This window comes from Giraffa tippelskirchi, chromosome 1, assembly GCF_054371585.1.
Source record: "Giraffa tippelskirchi isolate mGirTip1 chromosome 1, T2T-mGirTip1v1.2.pri, whole genome shotgun sequence".
In the NCBI taxonomy this organism is placed as follows: Eukaryota; Metazoa; Chordata; class Mammalia; order Artiodactyla; family Giraffidae; genus Giraffa; species Giraffa tippelskirchi.
In genome coordinates, this window is record NC_137275.1 from 164,719,017 (window position 1) to 164,737,801 (window position 18,785).

At 39.2% G+C, this 18,785-nt stretch overlaps 1 protein-coding gene across 25 annotated transcripts in view; it reads left to right on the top strand.

Moving 5' to 3' along the window:
• CFAP95 (cilia and flagella associated protein 95) overlaps positions 1-18,785 on the top strand; it is a 243,907-nt gene that overhangs the window by 120,434 nt on the left and 104,688 nt on the right. For 2 of the 25 annotated variants that reach the window (XM_081504787.1, XM_081504709.1), the window contains exon 7: positions 11,627-11,810. The exons of 22 other annotated variants lie outside the window; for them this stretch is intronic. Coding sequence is in view for 1 of the 3 variants with exons in the window: in XM_081504709.1 (XP_081360835.1) it covers positions 11,627-11,630 (4 nt within the window). In the remaining 2 variants the exon portion in view is untranslated. The remainder of the gene's footprint in view (positions 1-11,626; positions 11,811-18,785) is intronic. One more of the 25 variants, XM_081504637.1, reaches the window with a different exon arrangement.

The following is an 18,785-nucleotide window of genomic DNA, read 5'->3' on the forward strand; positions in this document are numbered from 1 at the left end:
ACATCTCTTCCTCCTGAACTATCTTTAGAAAACATAGGTTCGTCTATTTCAAAATCATTGGTAATTCTTGGATGCTAGGTTTTAGCATCAAAGAAAAGGCACAACTGCAAACAAAAGGACTCTGTGTTCTTAATATTCACCATGTCACATCAGGTGCTTCCTCAGCACCCTCTCTTAAGACTTTAGACAATATGAAATGCCTTCCAGAGCCGAGAATGATTCTGAAATTTAGCAGTACCTCATTTTCATCAATGTAGATATAAACGTGATTGTTGCAAATGACTAGAGCTTTTCCAAGCATTTAGCTTTTAAAATTCAGATGAAACTTAATCAATGTTTCCTGTTTCATATCGCCGACATCTCTTATTTTCAGCACAGAAATCAAGCTGAGTTTGAATTAAGGTCCTGTTTTCCAAACTGTTTCTGAAAGGTAAAGAGACTAATTGGTTCACGGCTTCTTCAAGGCCATAAAACATGTTGAGTTTTAGAAGTTTAATCATTTGTGTTACTGTATGTTGTCTATCTGGGCTTCCTCGGTGGCTCAACAGTAAAGAATCTGCCCACAATGCAGAAGACACAAGAGATGTGGGTTCAATTCCTGGGTGGATAAGTTCCCCTGGAGGAGGGCTTGGAAACCCACTCCACTATTCTTGCCTGGAGATTCCTGTGGACACAGAAGCCTGGCAGACTACAGTCGATGGGGTCTCAAAGAGTTGGACATGATTGAAGTGACTGAGAACACACCTGTGATGTCTGTCTCAGTTCAGTTCAGTTGCTCAGTCGTGTCTGACTCTTTGTGACCCCATGGACTACAGCATGACAAGCTTCCCTGTCCATCACCAACTCAAACTCATGTTCATCATGTCCGTGATACCATCTAACCATCTCATCCTCTTTTGTCCCCTTCTCCTCCCGCCTTCAATCCTTCCCAGCAGCAGGATCTTTTCCAATGAGTTACTTCTTCGCATTAGGTGGCCAAAGTATTGGAGTTTCAGCTTCAGCATCAGTCCTCCCAATGAATATTCAGGACTGATTTCCTTTAGGATGGACTGGTTGGATATCCTTGCAGTCCAACACAGTTCAAAAGCTTCAATTCTTCAGCACTCAGCCTTCTTTGTAGTGTAACTCTCACATCCATACATGACTGCTGGAAAAACCATAGTTTTGATTAGATGGACTTTGTTGGCAAAGTAATGTCTCTGCTTTTTAATATGCTGTCTAGGTTGGTCATAACTTTTCTACCAAAGAGCAAGCATCTTTCAATTTCATGGCTGCAATCACCATCAGCAGTTATTTTGGAGCCCAAGAAAATAAAGCATGTCACTGTTTCCATTGTTTCCCCATTTATTTGCCATGAAGTGATGGGACCAGATGCCATGATCTTAGTTTTCTGAAGGTTGAGTTTTAAGCCAACTTTTCCACTCTCTTCTTTCACTTTCATCAAGAGGCTCTTTAGTTCCTCTTCACTTTCCACCATAAGGGTGGTGCCATCTGCATATCTGAGGTTATTGATATTTCTCCCGGCAATCTTGATAACAGCTTGTGCTTCTTCCAGCCTAGCATTTCTCATGATGTACTCTGCATATAAGTTAAATAAGCAGAGTGACACTATACAGCCTTGATGTACTCCTTTCCCCATTTAGGGAAAGTCCGTTCTTCCATGTCCAGTTCTAACTGTTGCTTCCTGACCTGCATACAGATTTCTCAAGAGGCAGGTCAGATAGTCTAGTATTCCCATCCCTTTAATAATTTCCCACAGTTTGTTGTGATCCACACAGTCAAAGGCTTTGGCATAGTCAATAAAACAGAAATAGATGTTTTTCTGGAACTCTCTTGCTTTTTCGATGATCCAGTAGATGTTGGCAACTTGATCTCTGGTTCCTCTGCCTTTTCTAAATCCAGCTTGAACATCTGGAAGTTCACAGTTCACATACTTTTGAAGCCTGGCTTGGAGAATTTTGAGCATTACTTTACTAGCGTGTGAGATGAGTACAATTGTGCAGTAGTTTGAGCATTTTTTGGCATTGCTTTTCTTTGGGATTGGAATGAAAACTGACCTTTTCCAGTCCTGTGGCCACTGCTGAGTTTTCTAAATTCTGGCATATTGAGTGCAGCACTTTCACAGCATCATCTTTTAGGATTTGAAATAGCTCAACTGGAATTCCATCACCTCCACTAGCTTTGTTCATAGTGATGCTTCCTAAGGCTCACTTGACTTCACATTCCAGGATGTCTGGCTCTAGGTGAGTGATCACACCATCTTGGTTATCTGGGTCTTGAAGATCTTTTTTGTATAGTTCCTCTGTGTATTCTTGCCAACTCTTCTTCATATCTTCTGCTTCTGTTAGGTCCATACCATTTCTGTCCTTTATTGTGCCCATCTTTGCATGAAATGTTCCCTTGGTATCTCTAATTTTCTTGAAGAGATCTCTAATCTTTCCCATTCTATTGTTTTCCTCTATTTCTTTGCATTGATCACTGAGAAGGCTTTCTTACCTCTCCTTGCTATTCTTTGGAACTCTGCATTCAAATGGGTATATCTTTCCTTTTCTCCTTTGCCTTTAGCTTCTCTTCTTTTCTCAGGATTTGTAAGGCCTCCTCAGACAGCCATTTTGCCTGTTTGCATTTCTTTTTCTTGGGAATGGTCTTGATCACTGCCTTCTGTACAATGTCACGAACCTCCGTCCATAGTTCTTGAGGCACTCTGTCTATCAGATCTAATCCCTTGAATCTATTTCTCCTTTCCATTGTATAATCGTAAGAGATTTGATTTAGGTCATACCTGAATGGTCTAGTGGTTTTCCCTACTTTCTTCAATTTAAGTCTGAATTTGGCAATAAGGAGTTCATGATCTGAGCCACAGTCAGCTCCTGGTCTTGTTTTTGCTGACTGTATAGAGCTTCTCCATCTTTGGTGCAAAGAATATAATCAATCTGATTTCAGTATTGACCATCTGGTGATGTCCTTGTGTAGAGTCTTCTCTTGTGTTGTTGGAAGAGGGTGTTTGCTATGACCAGTGCGTTCTTTTGGCAAAACTTTGTTAGCCTTTGCCCTGCTTTGTTTTGTACTCCAAGGCCAAATTTACCTGTTACTCCATGTATCTCTTGACTTCTTACGTTTGCATTCCAGTCCCCTATAATGAAGAGGACTTTTTTTTTGTTTTTGGTATTAGTTCTAAAAGGTCTTGTAGGTCTTCGTAGAACTGTTCCACTTCTTCAGCATTAATGATCAGGGCTTAGACTTGGATAACTATGATATTGAATGGTTTGCCTTGGAAACTAACAGAGATCATTCTGGCATTTTTGAGATTGCATCCAAGTACTGTATTTTGGACCCTTTTGTTGACTATGATGGCTACTCCATTTCTTCTAAGAGATTCTTGCCCACAGTAATAGATATAATGGTCATCTGAGTTAAATTCACCCATCCCAGTCCATTTTAGTTCACTGATTCTAGAATGTTGATGTTCACTCTTGCCATCTCTTGTTTGACCACTTCCAATTTGCCTGAATTTATGGGCCTAACATTCCAGGTTCCTATGCAATATTGCTCTTTACCGCATCTAACTTTACTTCCATCACCAGTCACATCCACAACTGGGTGTTGTTTTTGCTTTGGCTCCATCTCTTCATTCTTTCTGGAGTTATTTCTCCATTCTTCTCCAGTAGCGTATTGGGTGCCTACCAACCTGGGGAGTTCATCTTTCAGTGTCATACCTTTTTGCCTTTTCATTCTGTTCATGGGGTTCTCAAGGCAAAAATACTGAAATGGTTTGCCATGCCCTTCTCCAGTGGACCACGTTTTGTCAGAACTCTCCACCATGACTCATCTATCTTGGATGGCCCTACATGGCATGGCTCATAGTTTCACGGAGCTAGACAAGGCTGTGGTCAATGTAATCAGTTTGGTTAGTTTTCTGTGATTGCGGTTTTCATTCTGTCTGCCCTCTGATGGATAAGGATAAGAGGCTTATGGAAGTTTCCTGATGGGAGAGACTGATTGAGGGGGGAAACTGGATCTTGTTCTGATGGTCAGGGCCATGCTCAGTAAATCTTTAATCCAATTTTCTGTTCAAGGGTGGGACTGTGCTCCCTTCATGTTGCTTGAGCTGAGGCCAAACTATGGTGGAGGTAAAGAAGATAATGGCGACCTCCTTCAAAAGGTCCCATACACACACTGTTGCACTCAGTGCCTCTGACCCTGCAGCAGGCCACTGCCGACTCATGCCTCCACTGGATACTCCTGGACACTCATGAGCATGTCTGGGTTGGTTTCTTGTAGGGTAACTGCTCCTTTCTCCTGGGTCCTGGTGCACACAAGCTTTTGTTTGTGCCCTCCAAGAGTCTGTGTCCTCAGTCCTGCGTAAGCTCTGGTTATTCTATGGTGGGGTTAATGGCGACCTCCTCCAAGAGTGCTTGTGCCATACCCAGGTCTGCTGCACCCAGAGCCCCTGTGGCAGGCCACTGCTGACCCGTACCTCCACAGGAGACACTCAGACACAGTTCTGGTTCAGTCTCTGTGGGCTGGGCATGCGTTTTGTGCCCTTCCCAGGTGTCTATCTAATCACTCATAAAACCACACCTTCTATGAGCTGTTTTCTCTTACTGCCTGTGATCTCACCAGAATAAAGCACAGTTTCACCATATGCTCCTTGCTACTATTAATCATTGATCTCGCATCATGTTACTAGTTGATACAAACCTATTTGGAATTAATGAATGGACAGCGTATACTCCATAGCCATTCTGCTATAACTGAGCAATGAATAAACTCATTAAAATTAAGGTTTGCATGAATTCTTACATTAAAGGATGTCTGATGAGTTGCTTCACAGAGAAACTGTTGAAAATTATTTTTAAGAATTGAAAGCCTCTGGAAATGGTCCTAAGAATGAACAGCAAATGAAGAAACATCTGTTAAAGAAAGCCAACAAAAATTTGGTAAGAAAGGTGAACCAGGGCTACACTCTCCTTCTCCTCCCCTACCTCAGTGAGGCAGAGAATTCATGCCAGACTGTTGCAGCCAGAAGACAGGGATCTCTCTTCTCTGAGTCCCTAGCTGGAGGGCTTTCTTCCCAGGAGAAACAAAACTTTAGCATTACTTTCTTTTTTAAAAAAATTTCCTTTATTCAAGTATAGTTGATTAACAATGTTTTATTAATATCTGCTATGCAGCAAAGTGATTCAGTTATTCATGTATATACATTATGTTTCATATTCTTTTCCGTTATGGTTTATCACAGGATATTGAATATAGTTCCCTGTGCTATACAATAGGGCTTTGTTGTTTATCCATTCTAGATATAATAGCTTGCCTCTGCTGATCCCAAACTGCCAATCAATCCCTCATTCACTCCCTCTTTTCCTTGGTAAATCTCAAGTCTGTTCTTTATGTCTGTGAGTCTATTTCTGTTTCGTAGATAAGATCATTTGTGTCATATTTTAGATTCCACATATATGTGATATCATATGGTATTTGTCTTTCTCTTTCTGTCATTGCCCTTAGTATGATAATATCTAGGTCCATCCATGTTTCTACAAATGGCATTATTTTATCCTTTTTATGGCTGAATAATATTTCAGTGTATATATAGACCACATCTTCTTTATCCATTCATCTGTTGATGGACATTTAGGTTGCTTCCATGTGTTGGCTATCGTTAAGAGTGCTTATAATGAACAGTGGGATGCATGTATCTTTGAATTATGGTTTTCTCTAGTGTATGCCCAGCAGTGGGATTGCTGGATCATATGGGAACTCAATCGTTAGTTTTCTGAGGCACCTCCATACTCTTTCCATAGTGGCTGCATCAATTTACATTCCACCAACAGTGTAGGGGATTTCCATTTTCTCCATATCATCTCCAGCATTTGTTATTTGTAAATTTTTAATGATGGCCATTCTGATTGGTGTGAGGTGGTACCTCATTGTGCTTTTGATTTGCATTTCTCTAATAATTAGCAGTGTTGACCATCTTTTTCTGTGCCTATTGGCCATATGTATGCCTTCTTTGGAGGAATGTCTATTTAGGCCTTCTGCCCATTTTTTTGATAGTGCTGTTTGTTTTTTTGATATCATTGAATTGTATGAGCCATTTGTATATTTTGAAAACTAAGCCTTTGTAGGTTACATCATTTGCAAATATTTTCTTCTAGTTCATAGGTTGTCTTTTCATTTGTTTATGCTTTCTTTTTACTGTACAAAAGCTTGTAAGCTTGATTAGGTTCCATTTGTTTGTTTTTGCTTTTATTTCTGTTGCCTTGGGAGACTGACTTAAGAAAACATTGGTATGATTTACGTTAAAGAATGTTTTGTCTGTGTTCTGTTCTAGGAGTTTTATAGTGTTAAGTCTTATATTTATGTGTGTAAGCCATTTTGAGTTTATTTTTGTGTATGCTGTGAGAGTAGGTTCTAATTTCATTGATTAACATGTGGCTGTCCAACTTTCCCAATACCACTTGCTAAAGAGACCATTCTCTCCATTGTGTATTCTTGCCTCCTTTGTTGAAAATTAATTGACCATAGGTGTGTGGGTTTATTTTGGGGGGCTCGCTTTTCTGCTGCATTGATCCATGTGTCTGTTTTGTGCCAATATCTGATTCTGAGCTGATTTCTTTATAGAAGTTGACCACTATAGAAACTGACTCTTTCTAAAATTCATATGAATTAAAGGGGCCAAAAATAGCAGAAACAAAAGTCCTAAAATGGAGAATTAGAGGACTCACACTTTCTGACTTCAAAGGTTACTACAAAAAATGGTAACAAAGACAACCTAGTACTACTAGCCTGATAATAACATAAGCAGTGGCCTCCCCTTATCCCTGTTTTCACTTTCTATAGTTTTAGTTAACCTGCAGTCAACCACAATCTGAAAATAATAAATGGAAAAATTCCATAAGTAAACAATTCGTAAGTTTAAAATCATGAGCCATTCTTAGTAGCATGATGAAATCTCACATTTTATTTCATCCCACCTGAGATATGAATCATCCCTTATTCCAGTTTATCCCACCTGTTAGTCACTTAGTCACTGTCGTGGTTATCAGACTGTTGTGGTATCATAGTGCTTGTGTTCAGGAAACCCTTACTTTACTTAATAATGGCCTCAAAGAGCAACAGTAGTGATGCTGGCAGTTTGGATATGCCCAAGATATGCTTCAACTGGAAAGGTGAAAGTTCTCAATTTAATAAGGAAAGAAAAAATCATATGCTGAAGTTGCTAAGATATACAGTAAAAACAAATCTTCTGTCCATGAAATTATGAGGAAGAAAAAAGAAATTCATGCTAGTTTTGCTGCTGTACCTCAAACTGCAAAAGTTATGGCCATAGTGCATGATATATATTTAGTTAAGATGAAAAAAGGGCATTAAATTTGCATAATAAAATATTTTGAGAGACCACATTCACATAGTATGAAAAATAGAGTATATTGTTAAATACTCTTATTCTATGTTATTATTATTAATCTGGGCTGGAGGAAGCACAAGCTGGAATCAAAATTGCCAGGAGAAATATCAATAACCTCAGATATGCAGATGACACCACCCTTATGGCAGAAAGTGAAGAAGAACTAAAGAACCTCTTGATGAAAGTGTAAGAGGAGAGTGATAAAGTTGGCTTAAAGCTCAACATTCACAAAACTAAGATCATGGCATCCGGTCCCATCACTTCATGGCAGATAGATGGGGAAACAATGGAAACAGTGTCAGACTTTATTTTTCTGGGCTCCAAAATCACTGCAGACGGTGACTGCAGCAATGAAATTAAAAGATGCTTACTCCTTGGAAGAAAACTTATGACCAACCTAGACAGCATATTAAAAGTAGAGACATTACTTTGCCAACAAAGGTCCATCTAGTCAAGGCTATGGTTTTTCCAGTGGTCATGTATGGATGTGAGAGTCGGACTATAAAAGAAGGCTGAGTGCCGAAGAATTGATGGCTTTGAAGTGTGGTGTTGGAGAAGACTCTTGAGAGTCCCTTGGAGTGCAAGGAGATCCAACCAGTCCATCCTAAAGGAGATCAGTCCTGGGTGTTCATTGGAAGGACTGATGTTGAAGCTGAAACTCCAATACTTTGGCCACCTCATGCGAAGAGCTGAATCATTTGAAAAGACCCTGATGCTGGGAGAGATTGAGGGCAGGAGGAGAAGGGGACGACAGAGGATGAGATGGCTGGATGGCATCACTGACTCAATGGACATGGGTTTGGGTAAACTCCAGGAGTTGGTGACGGACAGGGAGGCCTGGCATGCTGCAGTTCATGGGGTTGCAAAGAGTCGGACACAACTGAGCGACTGAACTGAACTGAACTGAATCTCTTACTGTGCCTAATTTATAAATTAACCTTTATCATAGGTATGTAAGTATAGGAAAAAAACATAGTATATATAGGATTTGGTACTATCCATGGTGGGCTACAGTCCACAGGGTCACAACGAGTCAGACACGACTGAGTAACTAAGCACAGCACAGCACATGTTTTCAGGCATACGTTGTGGGTCTTGGAACAAATGTATCCCTTGAAGATAAGGAGGGCTACCACAGATCAGTGGAGTAGAATTGAGAGTTCAGAAATAAATCAGTACCTCCATGATTAACTGATTAACACAGATGCCAATGATTACTCAATGGGGAAATAATAGTCTTTTCAAAAAATGGTGCTGGGACAATGGGATGACATACAAAGCAATGCAGTTGTAACTTTAACTCATACCATATACAACAATCAGTTCAAAATGGAATTGCCAGTGGGAATGTAAAATGTGGCTGCTTTGGAAAACAGTTTCTTAACTGATTAAACATAGTTACCACATGCCCTAACAGTTCTACTCCTAGAATATATCCACGAGAAAACAAAGCACATGTTCACACAAAACCTTGTATTTGAATGTGCATAGCAGCATTATCCATAGCCCAAAGCTGGGAACAACTTAAATATTCATCGACAGGTGAATGGATAAACAAAAGGATGTATATCCATACAATGAAATATTATTTGGCCAAACCATAAAAATAAAGCACTGAGACATGCTTTAACTTTAATTAACCTTGATAATGTCCTAACCTGAAGGGAGCCAGTCACAAAAGAGCACATATTTACACTTCTACTCAAAATTAAAATCCAGAATAGGGAAATCTGTGGAGACAGAAAGTAGATTAATGTTTAGTTAAGGCTGGGGAGGGAATTTTGTTTGTTTATTTGGCCACGCTGCACAGGCTTGTGGGATGTTACTTCCCTAACTAGGGATCAAATCCATACCCCCTGCACTGGAAGCACAGAGTCCTAACCACTGGACCACCAGGGAATTCCCCCAAATGTTTAAAAGATAAAGAGCTGCTGCAGTAAAGCCCAAGATGGCTGCTTGCACCTGGTACCCATGTGACCCCAGTGGGGAAGGTTCTGTTATCTCCTTGAAGGCCATGTTTGGCCCTCCCTCCTATGCTCCTGCAGTAAGCTGTTGTAGGGGAGAGATGAGAACAATGGCAGGGAAACTCTCTTGGGTGTCATGCTGTAACCTATGGGACCAGTGCTGCTGGCCTGCAGAAGCTTCTCTCTGGGTGTTCCCAGATTGTTCCATGTAAGGGTCACCCTCCTGCCCCCAAAGTGGTTGACCATTGGAACAAGAAGAGGGCCATGCTTGGGGTATATGACAATATTGGGATCCTGGGAAACTTTGAAAAGCACCCCAAAGAACTGATCAAGGGCCCTATATGGTTTTGAGGCTGGAAGGGGAATTAATTGCAGTGTTGTATCCAAAAGAAGAGAATGGTTAGAAAGAGGATGTTCATTGATAAACTGCACAACCTTAAGAGACACATGAGCTATCTCTATAAATGCTTTAACCAGCATGGAAAGCACTGGTAGAAGAGAAACCTGGGAGCTGTGAAAGAGGCATATCTATCACCCGAGAAAAGGGAGAGCTCTTTTCCCTCTGAGCAAAGGGATTTGTATACCCTCAATAAAAAGGTAGGACTTCTTTGTAATAAAAAAAGAAAAAGATAAAGGGTTGCTGAAAGAAGGAAGACCAATATAGGGATAGAATATGTAAAATAGTGCAGATGTTAGCCAGTGTGGGGTTTTGAGCATCTGGCAGAATTCCTGGTGTTTGCATTATCTGTATCATTTATTGACTTGCTGGAGTAACGCTGAAAATATTAAGTACACATTCAGATTTATCTCCCTGATACTTTAAAATAGAATGCATTCAGAAACAGACTTAATTTTAGGGATGACAGTCTTCCCAGGATTCCAACGTGTTTTCACATCTTGCTTAAAACTTATAATGTCCTTCTAAATCCAATAGTAATTAAGAGTTATCTTTGCTGTTGGTTTGATCCCTGGGTCAGGAAGATCCCATGGATAGAAACTGGCAACCCACTCCTGGAGAGTATTCTTGCCTGGGGAATTCCATGGACAGAGGAGCCTGCTGGGCTACAGTCCATGGTATCGCAAAGAGTCAGACATGACAGAGTGACTAATACTTTCACTCTGCTGTATTTTAGAGAAATGGGGCATAGTAAATTTATGATCTTGCGCTGCACATATTCCTAAGTATTATTTCATTTAAAAACCCTGCACTGTCCCCCACTGAAAAGTAAATTCCACGAATCATTCATTCTACAAATGTTTATTGCTATGTTCCAATCACTGTTCTAAGGACAGTTTTTCTCAGGGAGCAAAATATAAAATTTTATGTACTCATAGAATTTACATTCTGTTAAAAGGAGACAATAAGCTTAATAAATAAGTAAATCATAGGTGTGTTTGAAGATAGTCAATCCTATGTGGAAAATAGACCATGAGGGCAATGGTTTAATGTTTTTTTACATGAAAACCATGATGCTCAGAAGAATGCCTGGCTCAGGGAGGCACAATAAATATTTTTTGAATAAATGAATGAATAAATGAATAGGTGTAATTCAGGCTGTATGTTTGGCTTCTAAGGGTTTTCAATTTGCACTTTTGAACTGGTTTTATTATTATTTTAATAAGTGCAGCTGTAGAAATAATTTAACGTGTGTCCTCCTTTTCTGTTCTGCTTTGCTCAAAAAGGTGGCATAATATAGTGGTTAAGCACAAAAATCTCTGGAGCCAGGCTTCACAAATTCAAATCACAGCTTTATCACAAATTTATGAAAACTTTAATTATATTTATAACAATTTTTAAACTGCATTCCTTTCATTAACTAAAACTTGAGTCTGCGTTTTGAAGATCTCCCACTTACAGATAATTTCAGTATTGTTTGTTAGCATCATCCTGATCATACCCTTGAGTTCTTGTATTCAGTCAACAATTTTGTGTCAGTTGTTTGCAAGAAACTGTCCTGGGTACTAAGGATATTGTATCATGATGTGCCGATCATAGATGGATATTAGAGAGTCCCTTCTCCTCTTAATCAGAATTTTGATATATCTAGATTCTACACAAGATGTAAACCTCTTGTCAGCTGGGACTGCCTCATTCACATCCAACATTCTTAGAACTTTATACAGTGACTGGTACATACAGACATACAGCAAATATTTAATGAATGATAAAAATTTATTCTGTAACAACAGTTAGTTATATGTGTAAAAGGCTCACCTCTGTCATTCTGTTTAAAATGTCTTTGGTCTGTCTGAGGTAGGCGCGCCTAGGTCTAGACTCCCTTTCATACCAAGAGAGTCTGCATGGACAGAGGACCAGGTGACCCATGGCTTGGCAGGATCCCAGAATATGCACCTCTGCGTTGGACATCAGCCAGCATGGGGCCAAGATCAGAGAATAACTTCTTCCATCCTTAGATGTGCTGTTCCAACTCTCCATTGTGAGCTGATTTTTCATTTCTGTGTTTTGGTTACATTATCTTATTTCTTTCTTTTGGAAGGGGCCTTGTTTTGAAAGTATGGTTAGTTAAGATGTTTCAGTCAAATAATAATTTATTAGCTATGATATAATGATATCAGAAAATAGCAAGCTCTTTGGCTGTTTATTTCCCTTGTTGTGGATAGAAAAAGTAAGTATAGAGATGTCTCAGTTGCTATGGATACCAGTCTTTGAGATGATAAAATTCTTTTAACATAATCCAGTTCAGTTAGGTTGGCTTTTTTCTTAAATATTATGTCTACCCAGCATACTTTTAAATAAAAAATTACATCCCTTTCTCCCAATATCAAAAAATGTATTTTAATTTTTTCTCTAATTTTGTCCTGAAATTTTTCATCATCTTACAGCTCCTCTTTTTTTTTTTTTTTTACACTAGGAAAGATGATTTGAAGAAATAGATATCTCTGGTTTTAATTCTGTCTAAGCAGGAAAACTCATTTCATTGGTTCCACATAAGTACACACAAGTGTCACAGTATGATTGACCCAGTTGTAATGTTAAGATGTTTTAATCTCAGTATTTGAGAACCAGATTGATTATTAAAAGGTACATAACCATTTCATTGGTTTATTGAGTCAGAATTCTTTAAAATAGAATCTCTTTAGGATGAATACTTTTGAACACAGCATTAAGTTAATTCATTGTTGCAGAGGGGAAAAAAAAACACCAAATCTACAAAATTTTGTTAGGCTGTTCAGTCAAGTCTGACTCTTTGTGACCCCATGGACTGCAGCATGCCAGGCTTCTCTGTCCTTCACCATCTCCTTGCTCAAACTCATATTCATTGAGTTTGTGATGTCATCCAACCATCTCATTCTCTGTCGTCCCCTTCTCCTCCTGCCTTCAAGCTTTCCCAGCATCAGGGTCTTTTCTAATGAGTCAGCTCTTCATATCATGTGACCAAAGTTTTGGAGCTTCAGCATCAGTACTTCCAATGGATATTCAGGGTTGATTTCCTTTAGGATTGATGGTTTGATCTCCTTGCTGTCCAATAAAACTCTAAAAATGGCAATAGTTCACCATTCATCTATTTTTCAAAAGGAATCATTAGAGTGGATTAATCAAAACCCTGTATGCTTTTGAACTCCTACTTTGGTGCCTCATTCTTCATTTTAATGTGTATCTTTTTTGGGGGATTCATTATATAAATTTAAAATCTGTGCAGTAAACATTTTTTGGATTGTTTTGCTAGAAGCTGCCATGTTGGAGATGAAAGGGCCAACTGATGAATCACAAGGCCTGGATGTTAGTCCCAACTCTGCCTCTAGTTGTGTGGCCTCAGATGAGTCATTTAACCTCTCAGATCTTAATTTCCTCATCCAAAAATTAGAAGTCAGGCTTCATAATTTTCCAAAGTCCCCTTGACATCCTAAAGTATCTACATTGCTTTAAAATTAAGCCGAATCTCCAACTGATATCCGGCATCAAGGTTAGTAACTGTTTTAAATAGGCTTACTGAGTTCAAAATGAAATAGAAAAGAGAAAGCTTTAGAAGTGCAAGCCTGCTAGCAAGATTTATTTTTTCCAGTCATGTACCGCATTTAAAATTGTTTTAAATTTTCAGTGGAAAATAGGAATTAGACCACATTCAGGTGGATCATTTCAAAACCTTTGTTGTTGGCGATACTTTCTCCAGATGGAAATTAAGTGTGTAAAAGTAATACTGGCCAGTACTAACATTTATTGCCCTTCCCAAATGTCAGACACTTTGCTAAGTGCTTTATATGATGCTTTTCATCAATCCTAACAGAAGCACTATGACACAGATATTATGATGTTTATTTTACAAACAAAAATGAACATAATAAGGTCTTGGATGGCTCAACTAATAAGTGGCAGGGCCAGAATTTGAATTCATGCTGACCTTTAATGTCCAGAGGATATAAACTCTGTAATGCCCAGACATTCAGATTTTATATGTGTGTGTGTTATATATTCTTCATGTGTCTCAAAATATGTCATAGTCTCCTGTGCAGTGGTTCTTCTATGCATGCCTGATCTCAGTGAAAAGCACCGCACTCATCAATAAACAACAAGATAGAAACTTGGGAATTAACTTCCCATTCCCTTATTTCCACTCCCTACAAATGCAGCCCATCACCAAGTCCATTCCATTTTATTTATTAAATAGCTCTAACAGTGAATTTATGGGTCAGGGTCCCAAAGTAACCCTGGCACACTTGAAGTGTTTTACCTAAGAGACTTTAATGAAGATACTATAGTGGTGTGAGAAAGCTCAAGATAACCTACAAGCAATGGTGGAGCACCTAGGGACTAGCAACAGTGGAATGCTGTTAGCATGTGTTATGAAATGAATTGTGTCCCCCCAGAAAGATATATTGGAGTCTAACCTCCAATGCTCACCCTCTTGCTTAAGAATTTAACTGGGTCCTCATTGCTCTTAAGGTAAAATACAAATTTAAAACTGAGCTGTAAGGCCATGTGGGATCTGGCCCGTCACAAGACTTTTTTCTCATTCTTGCTGTGTGTGTGTGTGTGTGTGTGTAGCCTCACCGACTTCCTCTCATTACCTCTAATATTTTGTGCTCCCTCCCACCAGGGAAACTTGGTATGTGGATGCTTTTTCTTCTTCAGCCTGGATACAGTCTCCACCTTTGTTCCTATTGTGTTAGTCTAGACTTTTCTTCAGCAAACAGAACACTTCAGTCATCAGTCCTAATTTTTGAGTCATCTCAGGCTCCAGAGTATGAGTGACCAAATCTTCAGTTGGTTTCAGTCTCCAGCATCAAGTCAGAGAGTTTTCCTGAATAACCAACTGAGCTCAGAACATTGCAGAATAGGACAAGTCATCCTCATTATTCCCTATCTAGAGTTCCAACTTATAGGATCCCTGAGTTGAAAAAAAAAAAAGATTTTTTTCAGCCACAGAATTTTGAGATAACTTTTAAAACTCAGTGATGCATATATGCATAGAAAATGTTTGGGATATATATATATATTTTAAAATATTAAGGATGGGTTTGTTTGGGACTGTAATTGGGATAAGATACATAGCAGGAAAACAGAGGAGATGTTTATATGTTCAAGGAAAATATTCATTTACCATAAAGTGAAGTAGAAGAAGCTTTGTGCATCTGAATAAACCAGGGGTTCTAGAGAGAAACTGACATGGTGGAGGAAAGTGTTGGAAGTGGGGTGGGAGGAGTCCATGAGACCTCAGAGAAGGTTTTATAGAGGAGATTCCACCCCTTCTCTCCATTCCCACTATCACCTTTGACATTCTGGTTTGGGTCAACCAAATGTCACTCCAGAGGGTCAAGGGGAAGAAGCAAGCTAGCAGAGTCTTTTGTTTGGGGGCTCTCTACAAGATGACCCTCTTTATTACAGTCAATTTCTGCAATAGCTGCTATAACCACAAACCAAAAATCAATACAATAGCTGTTGAAAAGCTATGAATAGATTTCACGAGTGATATATCATCCTTGCTCTGTAAAAACTCACAATGAAAAAATGAGTTCTAGTTGCTATTCCTCTGGCTTTTGTTTTCAGTTATACTACTGAAACTAAAAGTTCCCAGAGACTAAAAGGACTCTGAGGTGAGAATAAGCCTGATATGTTCAAGTGACTGAGGGAAGGTTTAAGAATCATAAATAAGAGGAAGGGAAATGAAATCTGAGGGTTAAGTAGAGAGCAGAATATGTAAGGCCTTTAAGGCTAAGGTAAATTTGGATATTATTTTTAATGCAACAGACAACTATTTTAGGGTTATAAACTGAGAGGTGATATGATCTGATTTACACTTTGTGCAGAACTCTCTGGAGTGCCATTTGGAGAATATGAGCAAAGGGACACCACTCAGGAGGTTGTTTTAGCTGTCCTGGTGGAGGTGTATGATGCATAAACCCAGACTGGAGTTTGCGCAGGGAAAATGGAGAGAAGTGGTTGGATAAAGGACGTCCTTTTGGGGTTATGCTGTCATTGAATAAAATGTGGGGGTAGGAGTAGGGGAGAAATCCAATGTGACATCCAGTTTCTGACTGGAGGCACTAGGTCAGTGGTGGTGCCATTTATTGAGATGGGGCAGATTAAGGGAGGAGGATGTTTTGGGAAAAAATGAAGACTTCTGTCTTGGCGATAGGTTCGAGATGCCTGGAGCCATCCAAGTACAAGTGTTGTAATGACTTTAACGGGGCCCCGTGATTCCAATCCTGGCTCCATTTCCCTGCCCTCCCCTAACTCCCCCATTCTGTTCTGCAAGTCACTGCTCTGTTAATCTTTCTAAAGCGTGGCTCGAATCATACAAGCTCCTTGCTGAAAAATATTCAGCATGCCCTTATTGCCCTCTGAATCATGTACAGCTACCTCAGTCTGGTTTTCAACCCTTGATTTACATCCTGAGTGTCTTCTATCAGCCTTATCTCTTGCTCTACTGTCTGATTTAGCCAAACTGAATAGTTCCTATTCCCTCAAACACCTTGCATATTCCTGTCTCCAAATCCTGTCTCAAGTTTTCCTCTTTACCTGGAATCTCCTCAAACTTGATAGTCATAATCAGTTAGGATTCAACTAAATTTATAAACTGTAAGCATATGACTCTAGACCTTTATGAATGTTGGTATAACACTGAATTATTGCTTTAGTTATTCTTCTTAAGTATGTCTACCATTTTTCTGGCATTTAAAATGCATTAATGTAAATAACAGTTTTAAATGCTTATTATTGAACAGTGAAGAGGTCATGTGGCTCCAAATGAATAGAATGAGAGGTACACATTTTTGAAGTTTCATTCAGTGCAGTTTAGTTCAGTCGTTCAGTCGTACAGTTCTTCTGTGTATTCTTGCCACCTCTTTTTAATATCTTCTGCTTCCGTTAGGCCCATACCATTTCTGTCCTTTACTGTTTCATTAGTCTTTACTAAGAGCCATGAGAGCAAAACTCACCACTCAGAAGTTCAAAATAAGTTTTGAAAGATTTAAAGCCTAGGGGATGATTTATGAAACTATCCAGTGGAAAGTCTGTTTCATAAAATAAAAGAAGGACATCAATATGATTAAAGGAAAGCAGGGTGAGAGTAGGATTTTAGTAGTAATAATACCCTTGAATAGGAACTTAAATGCTAGCACCAACATTCTTTCTGTTATTGGTGTGTTACTATTCCTGCTTTAGTGAGAGGCCCTGTGTTGCCTTTTGAAAGAGTTCACAAAGCCTTGGTACCTTTAACAGAGTTTTGTGCTCTGTGGGCTCACATCATTATATCCATCAGAAAACACAGCTAATAATGAGAAATAAGAAGTAACATGGTGGTTAGGTACCGTCCAGAATGTAAAAAAAAGTCACAATGCTCACTGGAATTTGCCTATTTATATTCTGTTGGAAAAAACTATGTCACAAGTATAATAGCTGTAGGTTGTAGTTAGTAAATTTTGCCATCAATTATAAAATATTTTTAAATTCAATGTTATGGAGAGTATTTATAGGCTCTACAAATGTATTTTTAAATGAAGTGTTTTTGTCAGTTGCATCAAACATGACTAAAATAATAGTTATTATTTTTGAGTCTATGGCTAAACTGACATAGAATAAATTGTATCTATTGATTATCAAATTGAATGTGATTAACACTCATAGTTCAACACAGATTGATCTATATAGTGAGAACTGGATCAGATCTTTTAGCCTGAGGTTCAGAATTCCAACCCCAGGTGTTAAAAATTACCCTTTGAATAGCTCTCTTACCCACTGGTGATGTTTTTTGAGACCTTAAATTTTCATTACCCCCTTGAACATGTTAATTTAGTTTAGAACGGATGTGTGTAGCATCTGTGCACATATGTTTCCTGCAGAATTCTTGGGAGTGGAGGATCAGTATCCAACTTTGAAGCACATCCCTGTGATGAATTCACTTGAAATCAGTATTTCTGGATCTGAGAATTATACTACCACCCTATCTCTAAAACTGTCAGTGTTTTCTGTGGCAAGCAGGCACGCAATTTAATGAGTTGCCTTTTTCTTCCTCTCAGAGTTTTCCCCTAGCACATTCCAGTTTTCTATCTGGGCTTGGGCTTGGGACTTGCTCATTTGTGGACCTGTAAGTCAGCCTGGCAGGCCCAGTCCCAGAGCTATGGCCTTCTTACAGAGCCAGCTTTGTAAGGGGGCTCCTTGACTATGGAGAAACCCATCAGAGCATTTCTTTCATCAGCTTTTGGGAGCTCTGACAAATATTCTGAGCATTTTCATCAGGTGTGCTGACTCCCCAAAGAGGTTTTTATGGCTCTATAGTCAACATATTCCAATACTGACTTTGGAGCTTAGGAGGGAGCTCTAAGACATAATGTCTATTTTATGTTCTTTTAAAAATCATTTCAGGAGTGATGGGAAGGTCACTTATATTTGAGAATGGCACCGAAGTGTCTTCTGCCAAGCCAGACATACACTCCTAGAGGGGAACCACCCACAGTCAGGGATTCATACTTACTTATGCAGATAGTTTGGGGGTGAGTGGTGCTCACCACACCAGAGTCTGAAGTCTAAGTATTCCTGTTCCTGCCATCTGTCAGATGACCATGGAAAAGTAGGTCCAGGAGGCCAGAATACACCACCCCAAAATATAACTGTGGGAGGCCAGAGTATGCCATCTTAACTGACTCTTTGGCATAAGGATTTTTTTGAGACACAGCAGACAAAAGAAAAGCTATGAAAACAGAGTAGAAGTTACCCTTTGGTGAGGGAAACTTACATTTATAAAGGAAACTACCATTTGTAGGGGTGTGTCTTTCTGGGTACCAGGAAAAGAAAGGTTGACTAAAGACGCCTCAAAGATGCTAACTAATGGAGAAGTCACTTGCATCTGCATGACAGATCTTACCCTTGTTTACTGTATTTTTCTGATCATTTTCCCATAATTGGCCTCTCCTCGACCATTCTTATCCTCTACCGTTCTTACTTTGTTTTAGCT